The sequence below is a fragment of the Nerophis lumbriciformis genome, linkage group LG08, assembly GCF_033978685.3.
Source record: "Nerophis lumbriciformis linkage group LG08, RoL_Nlum_v2.1, whole genome shotgun sequence".
Taxonomy (NCBI): domain Eukaryota; kingdom Metazoa; phylum Chordata; class Actinopteri; order Syngnathiformes; family Syngnathidae; genus Nerophis; species Nerophis lumbriciformis.
This window is the reverse complement of record NC_084555.2, coordinates 37,409,140-37,424,923: the sequence shown is the minus strand read 5'-3', so window position 1 is coordinate 37,424,923 and position 15,784 is coordinate 37,409,140. Positions and strand designations below refer to the sequence as shown.

The 15,784-nt window shown below is 39.7% G+C and overlaps 1 protein-coding gene across 5 annotated transcripts in view; it reads left to right on the top strand.

Moving 5' to 3' along the window:
- Positions 1-15,784, top strand: part of LOC133611746 (ryanodine receptor 3-like) — a 359,447-nt gene that overhangs the window by 137,991 nt on the left and 205,672 nt on the right. For all 5 annotated transcript variants that reach the window (XM_061968833.2, XM_061968834.2, XM_061968831.2 and 2 more), the window contains 2 exons: positions 3,483-3,557; positions 5,313-5,469. In XM_061968833.2, coding sequence (XP_061824817.2) covers positions 3,483-3,557; positions 5,313-5,469 — 232 coding nt within the window. The remainder of the gene's footprint in view (positions 1-3,482; positions 3,558-5,312; positions 5,470-15,784) is intronic.

Below are 15,784 nucleotides of genomic sequence, written 5' to 3'. Positions count from 1 at the left end.
AGGAAGTGGGCGGAGAAATCTGCCGAAATGGAAATTCAGCATGAACAGAGGCCAGCAATCAGTTAGAGAAAACAAAATAAAAACAATATAAACAAATAAGGAAATTTGGCTCCAACGCCCACTTTATGGGTCTATTGTAGGTAACGGGTAATTGTGTTGGTCAAAATAATTTCAGTTTAAACCCAAACAATGGACTAACTCACATAAAACAAAACATAACACGGCAAAAGTAAGACAGGATTCATAATTATAATTTTTTTTTTTTATTGTTTTGGCTTCAGTACAGTGAGTTTTAGCAGCAGAGGTGTGGCACAGGGGTTAGTGCATGTGCCTCACAATACGAAGGTCCTGAGTAGTCCTGAGTTCAATCCCGAGCTCGGGATCTTTCTGTGTGGAGTTTGCATGTTCTCCCCGTGACTGTGTGGGTTCCCTCCGGGTACTCCGGCTTCCTCCCACCTCCAAAAACATGCACCTGGGGATAGGTTGATTGGCAACACTAAGTGGTCCCTAGTGTGTGAATGTGAGTGTGACTGTTGTCTGTCTATCTGTGTTGGCCCTGTGATGAGGTGGCGACTTGTTTAGGGTGTACCCCGCCTTCCACCCGAATGCAGCTGAGATAGGCTCCAGTGCCCCCCGCCACCCCGAAAGGGACAAGCGATAGAAAATGGATGGTTGGATGGTGTTCAACAGTTAGCTTTAAAATAGGTGTTTACTGTGGAATCTTTTGAATTCATGACAATTTAAATAGCATTTATTTTTATTTTTTAAAGTGAAATTAGAACTGTTAGATAACAACAACAAAAAAACATATATATATATATATAATAAACCCAACTAAATCTGAAATAGGAAAAATCAGCAAAATAATCCTGGACAGAGTCAACACAAAAATCAAGGACAAAACACCACTCAACCAATGGAGAAATACAGCAGCAGTAATCAAATGGTTCAACAACATCCAAGACAAACAACAGCACAACTTTATCTCCTTTGATATCGAGGAATTTTACCCTTCCATCACGCAAGACCTACTGACTCAAGCATTAGACTTCGCCTCAGACTACGACTCAATCACAGGCAACGAAAGAAACATCATCATCCACGCAAAAAACTCCATTCTCATCCACAACAGTACACCATGGCAAAAAAAGAACAATGCAACATTTGACGTCACTATGGGAAGTTTTGACGGAGCAGAAACGTGTGAACTCGTTGGGAGTTTCCTCCTCTCCCAGCTCGCTAGCCTTAATCTGAACCTTGGTATTTACCGTGATGACGGACTGGCAGTGTGTCGCGCCTCGCCAAGGAGCAGCGAGAATACCAAGAAGCGCATATGCCAAATTTTCAAAGAGAACGGCCTACGGATCACGATTGAAGCCAACAAGCAAACCGTCAACTTTCTTGACGTCACTTTCAACCTGAGAAATAACAGCTACCAACCATTCACGAAACCCAACACAACACTCCAATACGTGCACCATGACAGCAACCATCCACCCACCACCACGAAAAGAATACCTACCGGAATCAATAAAAGGCTATCGATGCTGTCATCTAGCAAAGCTGAATTTGACCAAGCAACCCCCCCGTACCAAAAAGCCCTTGATGAAAGCGGATACAATTTCACCCTCACCTATGAACCCACGCCAGGAAACCAGCCAAAAAAGAACAGAAAACGAAACGGCATCATCTGGTACAACCCCCCATACAGCAAAAACGTCTCAACGAACATTGGACACAAATTCCTCAACCTGATTGACAAACACTTTCCCAAAGACAACAACCTAAGAAAAGTATTCAACAAGAACAACATCAAATTGAGCTACAGCTGCATGAACAATATACGACAAATCATCTCAAACCACAACAAAACAATTGCAAATGAGCCGTCGACCCCCAGTCAGAACGACTCCAAAACCAACAAAGCATGTAACTGTCGAAAGAAACCTGATTGCCCCCTCAACGGGGGATGCTTACAAACATCAGTTGTCTACCAATCTAAGGTAATACGCAAGGACATTAACACATCCGACACATATGTAGGATTAACCGAGGGTGAATTCAAAACCAGATGGAACAACCACAAGGCTTCTTTCAGGAACAAAAACCTGCGAAATACCACAGAACTCAGCAAACACATTTGGGACCTCAAAGACAATAATGTTGAATATTCAATAACATGGCAAATTCTTGCATCCAGCACACCTTACAATAGTGGTAATAAAAGATGCAACCTATGCTTGAAAGAGAAACTGTTTATTATCTACCGTCCAGACCTGTCATCCCTCAACAAGCGCAGCGAAATTGTAACAACATGCCGCCATAGACGGAAACACCTCCTAGGTAACACATGAACCAATCACCACGCCCCTAGGCCAGCCTGTACCCACCCACTCTGTGCCCTATATAAACCATGGTATGCGAATGCTCCCATTAAAAACTCCTGACGATTGAGGGTACCCCCCTCATGAAACAGGCCTGTAGAGATGAAGTAGTCTTGTGATTTTTTCCCCCCACACATACATATATATATATATATATATATATATATATATATATATATATATATATACACATATATATATATATATATATATATATATATATATATATATATATATATATATATATATATATATATATATATATATATATATATATATACATATAATCAAATCTTAGCTCGACATTTCATTGATCATCTTTGAACCATTTTTTTTTAATTTATTTCATGGCTGCATGTATTCAAGTCACCTGTGATTGTGTGAGTGATAGGGAGAAAACTTCTGACTTGCACAGGTAGAAGTCATTTGGCACCAAATCTTTGGACTCTGGATATAAAACAGCTATTCCTCCTGAATTTCATGCTTCTAATTTTGTTCCAGCATAACTGTGCCCATGCACAAAGCAGCGACTTTTAAGCATACTTCAACGTCAACCCTCAAGCATTATTTGGATGAACTACTGCCTCAGGACCTTTGACCTCACAAATATTGGCCCCAATTTCCGCAGACATTGCAATAGAGTAGTAATGGCTGGATGTACATATACTTTTGCCCATGCAGTGTATACTCTATGTATGCTAGGCACACAGACATGCACACGCTGAGTCTATTTTTAGAACAGTGCATAGCAAATGTGGGATAGTGGGAATAGTAATTTCCATTTTTGGCTTCTCCACTTTGTGTGCCCTTGAAATCTCACAAAAGGAGCGTGCCTCATGTACTTCTCCCAGATGTGCCAAGATGTCTCATGGAGTGATGAGCCAAGCCTTTGGTTCCATTCACTGATAGCGATTATGGCTACGTCTTATTGGGGACGCCGTTACACATGTGTTTTTCTTTGAACGCTCGAGTCTGCTTTTTGTTCAGAGATGTATGTGTTAAACACCCTCCCAGTGATTAACTGTTTTTGTCTCACGTGAAGATGGATGACTTTGACTGTATCAGAATCAGCCACTCATGTCTCTCTTCTCTTCACAGGATAGTCAACTATGAAACAGGTAAAGCTGGGGCCAAGGCCAGGTCCTTGTGGAGGCTGGAGCCACTCCGGATCAGGTAGGTTGTAAACCACTTGACGCCTAACCAGGGGCGAAGCATCAGGTTCTGTGCCCCCATCCTACTCTAAACCCAACGTCGTCGCACCATACTCACGCTTGATGTTTATATGAACGAAAACACTAATTATTGCATTGGTTTGGTCAAAACCAGCTTTTTAAAACATGTCAGTCTGACAGCACTTTGAGGTCACTCAAGTCTCTGTTTAAGAAAACACTTAAAACGCTAGACAGGAAAGCCTCACATTACCATTATTGTAACATTGTAAGTAAATATAATATTTTACATTTTGAGAGCTATCAGAAGGTTCTGAATGCTTGCCCTCATCCTTGATGGATTTTATATGTAAAAAAAAAACCAACAGTGGAGTCAGAACCAGAGCACTAACCAGGGGAGACTGCAGTATTCAAAGGTGCAGAACTAAATTCAGCCAAATAGTACCGTCTATTAGAGGAACATCATTATGGAATACTCTACCGCAGCACAAGAAACTGACATTTAAAGGAGTCCTTAAAAGTTGGTTGAAGTTTAACCAGTCATGCTCCCATAGATGAACCTCTTCTTGGACTCTTTTATTTGTAACTGTGGTGTTATTGTTTGTCTACTGTTTCCATGGTGTCTGTGTGTTTTTCTACCTACCTAATTCCAGCATATTTTTGTTGAAGCTGTTTTCTTGCTGACACATTGATTAATATGTACTGTCCTGGTTCAAATAAATAAAGAAACAAAATGTAAAAGCCTTAATTAGGTTTTTGACTTTTTAAAAATGGGATTAACATATCTAGAACATATCTAGATAACCCCCAACATATTTTGGTTAAGTTTTTTTTTTTAAGTGATTTTTTTCCACAAAAAATGCCAACATATTCAATATAAAATCCATAGAATATGATTTTAATATACATATAAACTTTATTCACTTAAATGATAAAAATATTGATTATATTATTAATGGTGCATAACCTCTGGGTTACGTCTACCCTTGTCTTTAAAACCAAATGACACCTCTGTTTTTAACTTCAATGGAGGGTATTTGAATAGCATGTTGAATAGCAGACACTATCAAGAAATGATCTTGGATTGCACTAAAAACATGACGCGACGACCAAGAATGTATCCGGGTGGATGCAAGTCTGAAGCAAAGAATGGAATTTTTTTTCGAAGGAAGTATTCGTGAAACTATCACACTGGTGGCTATTGATTGCTACCACACAAATTTCTGATAACTAACGTTAGCATTATCTTTTTGTTTTGAGCATTGAAAGTCACTTACTAGTCCAGCAGGAACAGAGCCAAAGCAGCATTGGTCTGAAATTCCTCTTCTTTGAGCTCATGCCAGCGAGTGAAAGCCGGGGAAATGTGGATCCTTACTGTCCCCCCCATCTGCTCCTAACTGTTGTAAAGTTTTTGTCTTAGTTTCCCCTTCTTTATTTTCAAAGTGTTGTGTTCTCTCTTCATTATTGTTTGTCTTTTTTGACACATCTGTCTTCCCAAAACCTAAGAATGGTTTAACAGTCTGGTTTCTTTTCTATTTCTCCTTACTTATACTGATGCAACCTTTCACTCTGTACATCATTAGTCAAATGTTTTTGACCATTTGCAAATTATTCTACCTAATCGCAGAGCACTCTTGATAATTACCAGCCGGCAGCCATACACAAATCAACTAATTAGCAGATATCAGATTGTCAGGGCTTGCAAAAAAACCTTGCTTGTATGGGTGATACATTACTTTGTGCCTGTGAAATTATAAAGCTGGAGTGGGAGCCACATCCGCTGGGGTCAGCCCTTCCGATTACGCCATTTGACCACTGGCCACTACCTAGCCCTAACTGAGGACCAGGGCTTGGTGCTGCAGGACTGTGAGAGGTCGGACACAATAGCGACTGCCTTCTGCTTCAGAGCCTCTAAGGTAAGGCCACGCAAACATGCATGTTTTTTTTTTCAATTTGATTCATTTTTTTTCCACCTGCTCTGCAAGGTGACCCATGTCACAGAAAATCAGCCACCGCACTCTTCCTCTTTACGTAAGCTCCACTGAGGAACAGTCACCAAGGATCACCAGTGACGACTTACTAATGAACCACCCACTTACCATACTCTGGAAAATCCACATTTTTCAAGGACAAGGAAAATTAAGAGCGATTGCAGCAGTAGAAGATTTACCGCTGAGGTTAATGTAGCTGAACTTGCCCACTCTGACTTAAGTCACTATTTGACTCTACTCAGTGTAATGGGACTTAAGATATAGTCAGTGATTGCGAGCTAATTATCGACCCTTCCTTTGGGGTTTCAAGATTGAATAATGAAGTTATTTGTCACTTATAGGCTGCAGTTATGTCAAACACTAGCTGCAAATACACACAATCTTCCCTGTCTGATGCACAGCGCAGTGAATTTGAAAATTACATTCTTGGTGCTTTGATTATGTGTTTATTTGAGGTGTAATTATTTTTTGCATGTATTCGTATTCCGATCTAATTCATATTTGCCACTTGGCACACATTTCAAGTGAGGGACTGGAAGTGTACATTTAGCGTTGCGTTTGGGGATGGGTACTTTTGCAGGTAACAGCCATATTCCGTCAGTACAACAGGGTACCGATTTAAATCAAATCCAATGGTGCTATATTACAATACCTTTGTTGCACGTGACGTCTCGGCATCGGCAACAGCACATGGTGCAGAAATAAGCAAGCACTTAACGAGGACTCAGACAGACTGCCTTGAGGTAATGGTATAACTTTCCTTGTCAACAAAGCAATAATAAGGTGCTCAAAAGTGCAGGAAGGCTCCAGTTTTTAAAAATGTGCTAGCTTGATGCTAATTTACATTAGAAATGCTATAGACATGATGTCAATTAGCATGAATGATTTTACATGGCAATTTCAACGCCTCCACATTGGGAAATGGAAACTAAAACTAAGATGCGCGTTACAATCAAACAACTGGTGTGTAATAATTACAATACTCATAGTATAAACACTTTGTAGGGCTCAACAAAATAAAATGCTTGCACATTCAACTTAACGGTAAAGACTACTCCCTAACTAGGCAACACACTATAATCTTGCACTACTGCCATCCAATGTCCCCCCTAATTGTCCATGTGTCTAAGCAAACAGAAACTCCCTGAGCATTCCGTGGACCACGGGAGCAACATCAGATGTGCACGCTGTTGCCACACCAGCATCACACCTGTTACAAACCTGCAGTGTTGGGTTGGTTACTGAAAACCAGTAACTAGTTACTTTATTTCAAAAGTAACTGAGTTACTTTTGAAATAAAGTAACTAGTACACCAAAAAGTAGTGCGTTACTGTGAAAAGTAACTAATTAGTTACTTATACAGTGTTGGGTTGGTTACTGAAAACCAGTAACTAGTTACAGTTACTAGTTACTCTATTTCAAAAGTAACTCAGTTACTAACTCAGTTACTTACACCAAAAAGTAATGTGTTACTGTGAAAAGTAACTATTTAGTTACTTTTTTTCTTCTTCTTTTTTTTTAAAAGCTCCCATTAATGCCCTTTTAGCCTTCATTTCAGTACTGTTATTGCACTGGAGAATAATACAATGTGTTGATCAACTTGACATGCAGTTGCATCACTGAACTGAACAATGTGGTCTACATACATCACACAAAGACAAAGATATGTTTCAAAGGGCCAATTTATTTCAGGCCAGAAGAAATTGACAAAACTATTTTAATAGCTGCAACATAACATACATAAGTAACAAACAGCATAATAACAACATAGCTGTAAACCTGGCTTCACCTAAGGAAGGCACACGTGACATACACAGAGCCTAACCAGGCATATTTGAATTGATGTTTTGGGCAGGAGACGGGATCTTTGATCCAAGACACAACTTACATTTAACTATAATGTTCTTTTCTTTGTGCTCGACAAAAGAAAGAAGAGAGAATATCTCATACTTGCCAACCCTTCTGAATTTCAGTGCCTCTCCCCGGGACAACCATTCTCCCGAATTTCTCTCGATTTCCATCCGGACTTAAGGCACGCCCCCTCCAGGTCCGTGCGGACCTGAGTGAGGACAGCCTGTTGTCACGTCCGCTTGGCCAACCAAAAAGTAACCACAGAACACTATACCGTATAGTGTTCTGTGATTACTTTTTGGTTGGCCAACGGTTTACGTTGTATTGCGCACCCACCCTCCCCTCCCTCCTTCTGTTTCTAGCCGATACTACATAAAAAAATAACGTAAAATAACGCAGTAACGCATCATGTAGTAACGGTAACTGAGTTACTGAATATAAAAAATAACGCGTTAGATTACTAGTTACCGCCGAAACTAACGGTGTTACAGTAACGCGTTACTTTGTAACGCGTTAGTCCCAACACTGCCTATATATATATATATATATATATATATATATATATATATAGTCACGTGTGGGGCGCATGGTGCTGCGGGGTTTTGTTCTCCCAGGAAGCAAAGGACGAATCCGGACAGGACTTGCAGGTCACGACATGATTTAATAGAAAAATAACACAAAACTGGTACAAAACAGAAAACAAACCGACAGGATGAGGTGCCGAACGCACTGGAAGCTAAGGCTAACACTTAGCACAGACGATGAAACTTAGCAGGGGCTAGGAGATAAGAACGAACTTACGTGGCAGTCGCGTGATGCAAAAACAAAGAAGGCAGAAAGAGTGATGAACAAAGGTAGGCTTAAATAGCGTCTCTGATGAGCAACAGGTTCGCGTGCAAGGCAGGTGAAAATCAAGTAACCATGGTGACGAAACAAACTCACAGGTGCACAAGTAATAACAAAAGGAGTCCAAAACTAATAGAAAACACAAAAACATGATCCGGACCACGGATCATGACATATATATATATATATATATATATATATATATATATATATATATATATATATATATATATATATCAGTGTTTCCCACACGAAAGGCATCTATTTGTGGTGGTGTGGTCGGGGGGTGGCGGCGGCAGCGGCGATGACCAAGAAGAACGCGGAGTTGGAATATAATTACAACATTTTATGTACATATTTATATACAGATTTGAACAATTAGTGATTCACTGAAATATATTTATTAATTGTGGTTCTTACAAAAAGCTCTGCCCCTTTAATTAGTGAATACTAAATAATTTAACTTTAGCCTACTACTACAACCATATTATTTACCAGCAACATGAAGTGAAAAAGAGGCAGAGGTGTCCTGCCACAGTCAGTCAACCTCCTCCTCCTGCTGCTGCTGAACAGGTCGCACCTGTGGTCCGGACTGTAGGCCTACCTCCTCTCCAAGTCGAGCCCTTTTCGGCTGTTGAAAATATTTTTCTATACTCATCTGTGTGAAGGAGTGAACATCCAACATTAGAATTTATTACTAACGAGCAGAACCGCTCTATGTACAGTGCCATCTAACCTTAAGCGGCAGCAGCTCAACACATGCAGGGTTCAACGTTAAGGTTTTTTTCTACTTGCCCGACTTCTCAAATCTACTTGCCCCAATATTTTTACTTGTCCTGCCTAGGTTTTTTTCTGGCTGTGTAGTGCTCATGGCTTATATCTTACTAAAATCCTTCCCGTTGACTATTTACAACACTACACAGTATTTATTATTATTATTATTATTATTATCTATAATTACATTTAAATGGCATTGCATACATGTAAAATTAAATGCTATTTCACATTATTTGACCAGTAGCAGTTACACTCATCTGAACAGGTCAGCCACCTGTTTAAAGCCCGATCACAGTTGAAATCTTGAAATGAAGGGCCTTTAATGGCCAAAACATTAACCTGGACAACATTTTAACAGCTGGTTGGCTCAGATTTTATTCTTTTCATTGCATTCACATGCTGCAGTGGACAGTGGACAATTTAGCTTCAGTCCATGTGTGTTTATTGACAACAGGGTTATAACCTGGATACGTTAGCTCGTCAGTATGAAAACACGTGACTGTTACTACTTGCGTCTGCCTCGGCCCCCTAGTCAAACAGCCGCGCTGTTAATGAAGCAGCGTCAGGCTGCTCACCGTCAGTGAAACGCTCGGTGAAATCGCGGATTAACGTTAAATATATGACGAGCCGCGAGCGATGCAGCTATAACCTATCTACCTATAACCTATATTACCCTCGTATTTTGATCCCGTCTGTCCGTCCGTCCGTCCCTCTTCTTCTTCTTCTTCTTCTTCTTCTTCTTCTTCTGGCCCACCAGGTGAATTAAGTGCTATTGGCGGAGTTACAATGCATAGTAGGCTACCGCCACCTACTGCACCGGAGTTGTAACTACAAGCAATATTCACAGACAGTCCCATTGCTTTTATGAGCGGTCGAGCGAGTCAAAAGCCGAAAAATCCATTTGTGGCGGACGTAATTCTTTTGTGGCGGGCCGCCACAAATAAATGAATGTGTGGGAAACACTGTATATATATACAAATATATATATATATGTATATATATTTTTTTTAAGGCCCCCTTTAATGTACTGTTATTGCACTGGAGAATAATACAATCTGTTGATCAACTTGACATGCATTTGCTTCACTGAACTCAGAAAGCAATGTGGTCTACATACAACACACAAAGACAAAGATATGTTTCAAAGGGCCAATTTGTTTCAGGCCAGAACAAATTGACAAAACTATTTTAAATAGTTGCAACATAACATACATAAGTAACAAACAGCATAGTAACAACATAGCTGTAAACCAAGGAAGACACACACTACATACACAAAGCCTAACCAGGCGTTTTTTTCTCTCAAGATATTCTGAAATAAAATCATGTCTGAAGCCCAGAACACTCTACACATTTCCCCAGTTTTAGTTTAGAGATAAGGAAAGATTGGCCTGGCCCACTAGGATCCCTCTTTATGTTTGTAAACTTTATAGTCTATACATTTAGAGTGATGTGATAATAAAACACTCTAGAAGTCTAGAATGAAAGAGCAACAGTATATAAGAGAATTGACATAGCGTGTTATCTTCAGTGATGAATGATGAGCAGAGGCAGAGTTTGGAGTGTTTTCTTTAGCTCGCTTTCCATGTTTATGTACTCACTGTCCAGGTGCCATTTGACTCCCGGTATCATGCTAATTAGCTGCCTGAAATCGGGTGACTCCACTGTAGAAATAGCCTGCATGTCTTCTAGCACATACACTGCAATGGCTTTATCAATGTTGTCGTGGCTAGCAGTGCCTCGTTAAAATCCAGCCGCTGTTGCTTAGGAGGTGAAGTGTGTCTCTCGTTACTAGCTTTGTAGAAGCATGTTGCTTTTGTAGCTGTTTCAGCAAATTTGAATTGCTGTTTTGGGCAGTCGATGGGATCTTTGATCCAAGACACAACTTACATTTAACTAAAATGTTCTTTTCTTTGTGTTCGACAAAAGAAAAGTAGTGAGAATTTCTCCATGTTAAGAAACTCAACTTCTGGCTGCGCCATGTCTTGTTAGTAAACACAAACACGCCCCCCTGTCCCACACACACACATATACACACACAGAGCGCGCCTCTTCTCCGTCGCCTCTTCTGCAGCTCTCCAATAAAACACACTCAGATCTTCTCAGTTTCTAGCCGATACTACATTAAAAATAACCTAAAATAACGCAGTAACGCATCATGTAGTAACGGTAACTGAGTTGCTGAATATAAAAAATAGATTACTATTTACCGCCGAAAGTAACGCGTTACAAAGTCCCAACCCTGCAAACCTGACTTGAATGTCTAGGTTAATGTCCTTCTTTTGAATAATTTGAGACAGATACCCCTTTCAGATTTCAAATTTTGTTTACCTAAAAACATTCACAAATTGCACAATGAGATGTGTGCTGTAGCACAAGCGTGGGATAGAGTGTACATTCCTGTAACTTTCTGTTTTTAAAATATATATCCTTAAAGGTTTTTGACATTTCAGTAATTTCGTAACAGCATTTCATGATTAATATCCATTTAACCATATATCCATCTAATTAACATTCTTAATAAATCAATAAGCACACAGCTGGTGTGGGGAGTGTGGATGTACAGTGCTTGACAGATACTGTGGTTTGTTTTGACTTGACTTGAACGTAAAAAAATGCCCTGTGATCGAGGTGGCGACTTGTCCATGGTGTTCCCGGCCTTCCACCCGAATGCAGCTGGGATAGGCTCCAGCCACCCCTTCGACCCCGAGAGGGACAATCGGTAGAAAATGGATGGATGAACAGGACCAGTTTTGCAACATTAGTTTGACCTTCTTGAAGTAGAAAGAGAGAGAGAGAGATAGGGAGCGAGAGAGAGAGAGAGCGAGGCTGCAGTTGATAAGACAGGCAGGTAACTTTTTTTTTTTTAAACGTAAGAAAATGACAATTTTGCTTCATTATTATTAACCCTTGAAACATCTTGGCATACAATACAAAAATTGCAGAACAGTGTTGACGAACATTGTTTTATTGTTGTAGTCGCTTGTTGTCACCTGTCACTCACAAAGTTTGCATTGCAAAATCTTAAAGAATAAATTGTTATGGGTTTGTTTAGAGTTGAGGTTGGATTTATTTTGTGCACTGTGTAGATTTGCTGTGTGCAGAGAACGGTCAGCGTGCACTAGCGCTCAACCTAGAGGGAACAATGCTGCCATCTAACGTCTGGGAATCGTAACTGCATGCAATCTCTATAATACTTGCAAATGAGATGAAGTAATGTAATTAAAGCAAAAAAACAAAGCTGTAAAAAAAAGCTATAATAACTGGAATGCACGGTTATCATCATCAGCTCAGTATTAAATGTTAGAATAAAAAAATAGATTTTATTTACCTTGTTTACACACACAAAAAGTATTGAAATTTGGTATCTTTGAGTACTGGTTTGATCCCCAGATACCGGGAATTAGTATCGTATTGATCAAAATGTAAAAGTTACCTATCCCTAGTTGCCATGCACTTTCACAAAACCAGTAAATCTGACCAAGAGTGAACTATGTGTTTTGAGGGTTGTATTAATTAGAGAATTACCTGCCAGCAGATTGCGATTGTCATACTGGCCAACCCTCCCGGATTTTCCGGGAGACTCCCGAAATTCAGCGCCTCTCCCGAAAACCTCCCGGGACAAATTTTCTCCCGAAAATCTCCCGAAATTCAGGCGGAGCTGAAGGCCACGCCCCCTCCAGCTCCATGCGGACCTGGGTGACGTGTTGACAGCCTGTTCACACGTCCGCTTTCCCACAATATAAACAGCTAATGATCGAGGGCGAGTTCTTGGTTTCTTATGTGGGTTTATTGTTAGGCAGTTTCATTAACGTCCTCCCAGCGCGGTAACAACACACAACAACAGCAGTCAAGTTTTCGTCTACAGTAAAGCAGTTCTGTCTGCCGTAAACAGCAATGTTGTGACACTTTTAAACAGGACAATACTGCCATCTACTGTACATGCATATGTGACCCACCCATAATGTGTCACATTTTTGTGTTGATTTATTTATTTTATTTTGTGGTTTGAATTCGTTTTTGGAGCTGTCATTACACATTTATCAGTATTCACATTGGTCAGTAGGGGGCAGTAGGGCGTTTCTTCCCAATTGAATGCTATCACCTGCAGACCGGAAGTGTCTTGTCATTCTGATGAGCGCGACCAGTCTGTGAACAATTGAAACGTCCCGTGTGCTTTTTCCTCCTGTATAACAGGATAGTTTTGGTGAATCAACTCACTGAATAATATCCATGTGATCTTTATAAGTTGAAGTACACATTCTGATGGTGGAGCCTAACTCTAAAGTGTTTGTGAGTTGTAGTTTGTATTTGTGAATGAATCCAGTGCACAGCTGCAGTAATCAATACAAAAAGACGACGTGAGTGCGCAATGTTTATATAGGAACTTCTGATCCTAATTCAGACTCCCAACGCCCCCCACCCTCACCTCCCGAAATCGGAGGTCTCAAGGTTGGCAAGTATGGCGATTTTATATAGGCAGTTTTGCATTTTGGTTCCTCAATGTTATGAAAATGAATTGAACCGTGGCCCTAATATCTAGGTACCTACCGAACTGTAACTGAACCAGCAAACCTCCAATTTATGGATGTCTTGCTCTTCAACTTGAGCCAGTGACTATGTATCAATGCACTAAATTAGTCCGATTTCTCAAGTAGTTCGGCTCTAAATAAGCCTCCTACAACCCATGGAAACGCCTTAATCTGATTATGTTTGGCTTTTGAATAGTCAGACTAACACACCGAGATTATGCAATTGAAAACCAGATCTCTCGAGTTAGTGTGGACTGTTGTAGGGGACCTGTTGTATCGCGCATCCGTCATTCTCAACGCGCGTTATATAACTAGGAAGCAAATACTATTCAATCAAAACATTGGTACTGGAATGTAGAAGACACTGTTTATTTGCTTCACAAATTAAAATAATGTAATATTTTGAAGTGTATCAATGGGAGACAAAAAAAGAAACATAGATTTGTTTAGAAAGGTAGCTAAGTAAATGGAGAATGCCGGTGTTGTACCGAAATCTGTTACCCATTGGAATTTGTAACTCCAGGGGGCGATGTTCTCATGGCGTTTGTTTGATGGTTAAACGGCAAAGAGGAGAAGAAGAACGCTTGCGTAAATGGCGTAAACTATCCTTAATGCTGAAACGTCAGTTGTCAGAATTTCAGCATTAATAAATTACACATATTCTGGAAATCAATGACTTGCTTTCATTATAGTATGAGTCCATTGTATCAATGGACTCATACTATAATGAAAGCAGGTCCATTGTATCAATGGACTCATACTATAATGAAAGCAGGTCCATTGTATCAATGGACTCCTACTATAATGAAAGCAAGTCATTGATTTCCAGAATATGTGTAATTTATTAATGCTGAAATTCTGACAACTGACGTTTCAGCATTAAGGATAGTTTACGCCATTTACGCAAGCGTTCTTTTTCTCCTCCCCTTTGGGCTTGCCGTTTAACCATCAAACAAACGCCATGGGAACATCGCCCCCTGGAGTTACAAATTCCGATGGGTAACAGATTTCGGTACAACACCGACTTCATTCGGACTCCTGAATAAAACACGAGTGAGATGGTAGAGATTGCAGCAGGTATATTACAAGGCAAAGAAGAAAACGTACACAAATCTCTTCACGTTGTATTTGTGCACTCCAAACTGATTAGCAATAACTCTGTAGTTCGCACAATTGGCAAGCTTGTCCAAAAAAATGGCAATACTTATCCGGAGTTTATCAGGGCACTGATGTTCTTTTCCTTCAGATTTAAAACTCCTTTCATCAATCTACATAGCCTTTTAAATGAACTCCAACACATTCAAAAGTTGTATTTTCATGATTCTCCATCCGAAAATTACTTCAAAACAATTCTCGCCCGCTAGTCTTTTTTTGCTTCAAACCCACAACTGCTCTGAGACATTCTTGGTAGTAGTGTCATGTTAGTAGCAAAATATAAGATCATTTGTTGAGGCTGTCTGCGATTTAACATCTGCAAAGCCATTAGACAGGAAATATTTATAATTTGTGCCAATATTACAGCGGACATCAGGTAAAACAAAAACTGCGCTGTTGACTTCTAAGGAGCATTTGAGAGTGTGCATGGACACTGGGACTTCACATGGAGGTGTGAAAATCTAAAAAGACAAACTATTTGAGAAATCCGACTAATTTAGTGCTTGGAAACGTAGTCAGTGAGGATGCTGGACCGTTACACCCTAGTGTTGTACTAGTGTTGTAATGATACCAATATTTTGGTACTGGTACCGGTGCTGAAATTATTTCGATACTTTTCGGTACTTTTCTAAATAAAGGGGACCACAAAAAAATTGCATTATTGGCTTTATTTTAACCAAAAAAAAAAGGGTACATTAAACATTTGTTCATTATTGCAGTTAAGTCCTTAAATAAAATAGTGAACATACTAGATAACTTGTCTTTTAGTAGTAAGTAAACAAACAAAGGCTCCTAATTAATCTGCTGTCGTATGCAGTAACATATTGTGTCATTTATCTACCTTTTTGTCAACATTATTAAGGACAAGTGGTAGAAAATGAATTATTAATCCATCTGTTCATTTACTGTTAATATCTGCTTACTTTCTCTTTTAACATGTTCTGTCTACACTTCTGTTGAAATGTAATAATCACTTCACTTCTTCTGTTGTTTGATACTTTACATTAGTTTTGGATGATACCACAAATTTGGGTATCAATCGACACCAAGTAGTTACAGGATCATACATTGGTCATATT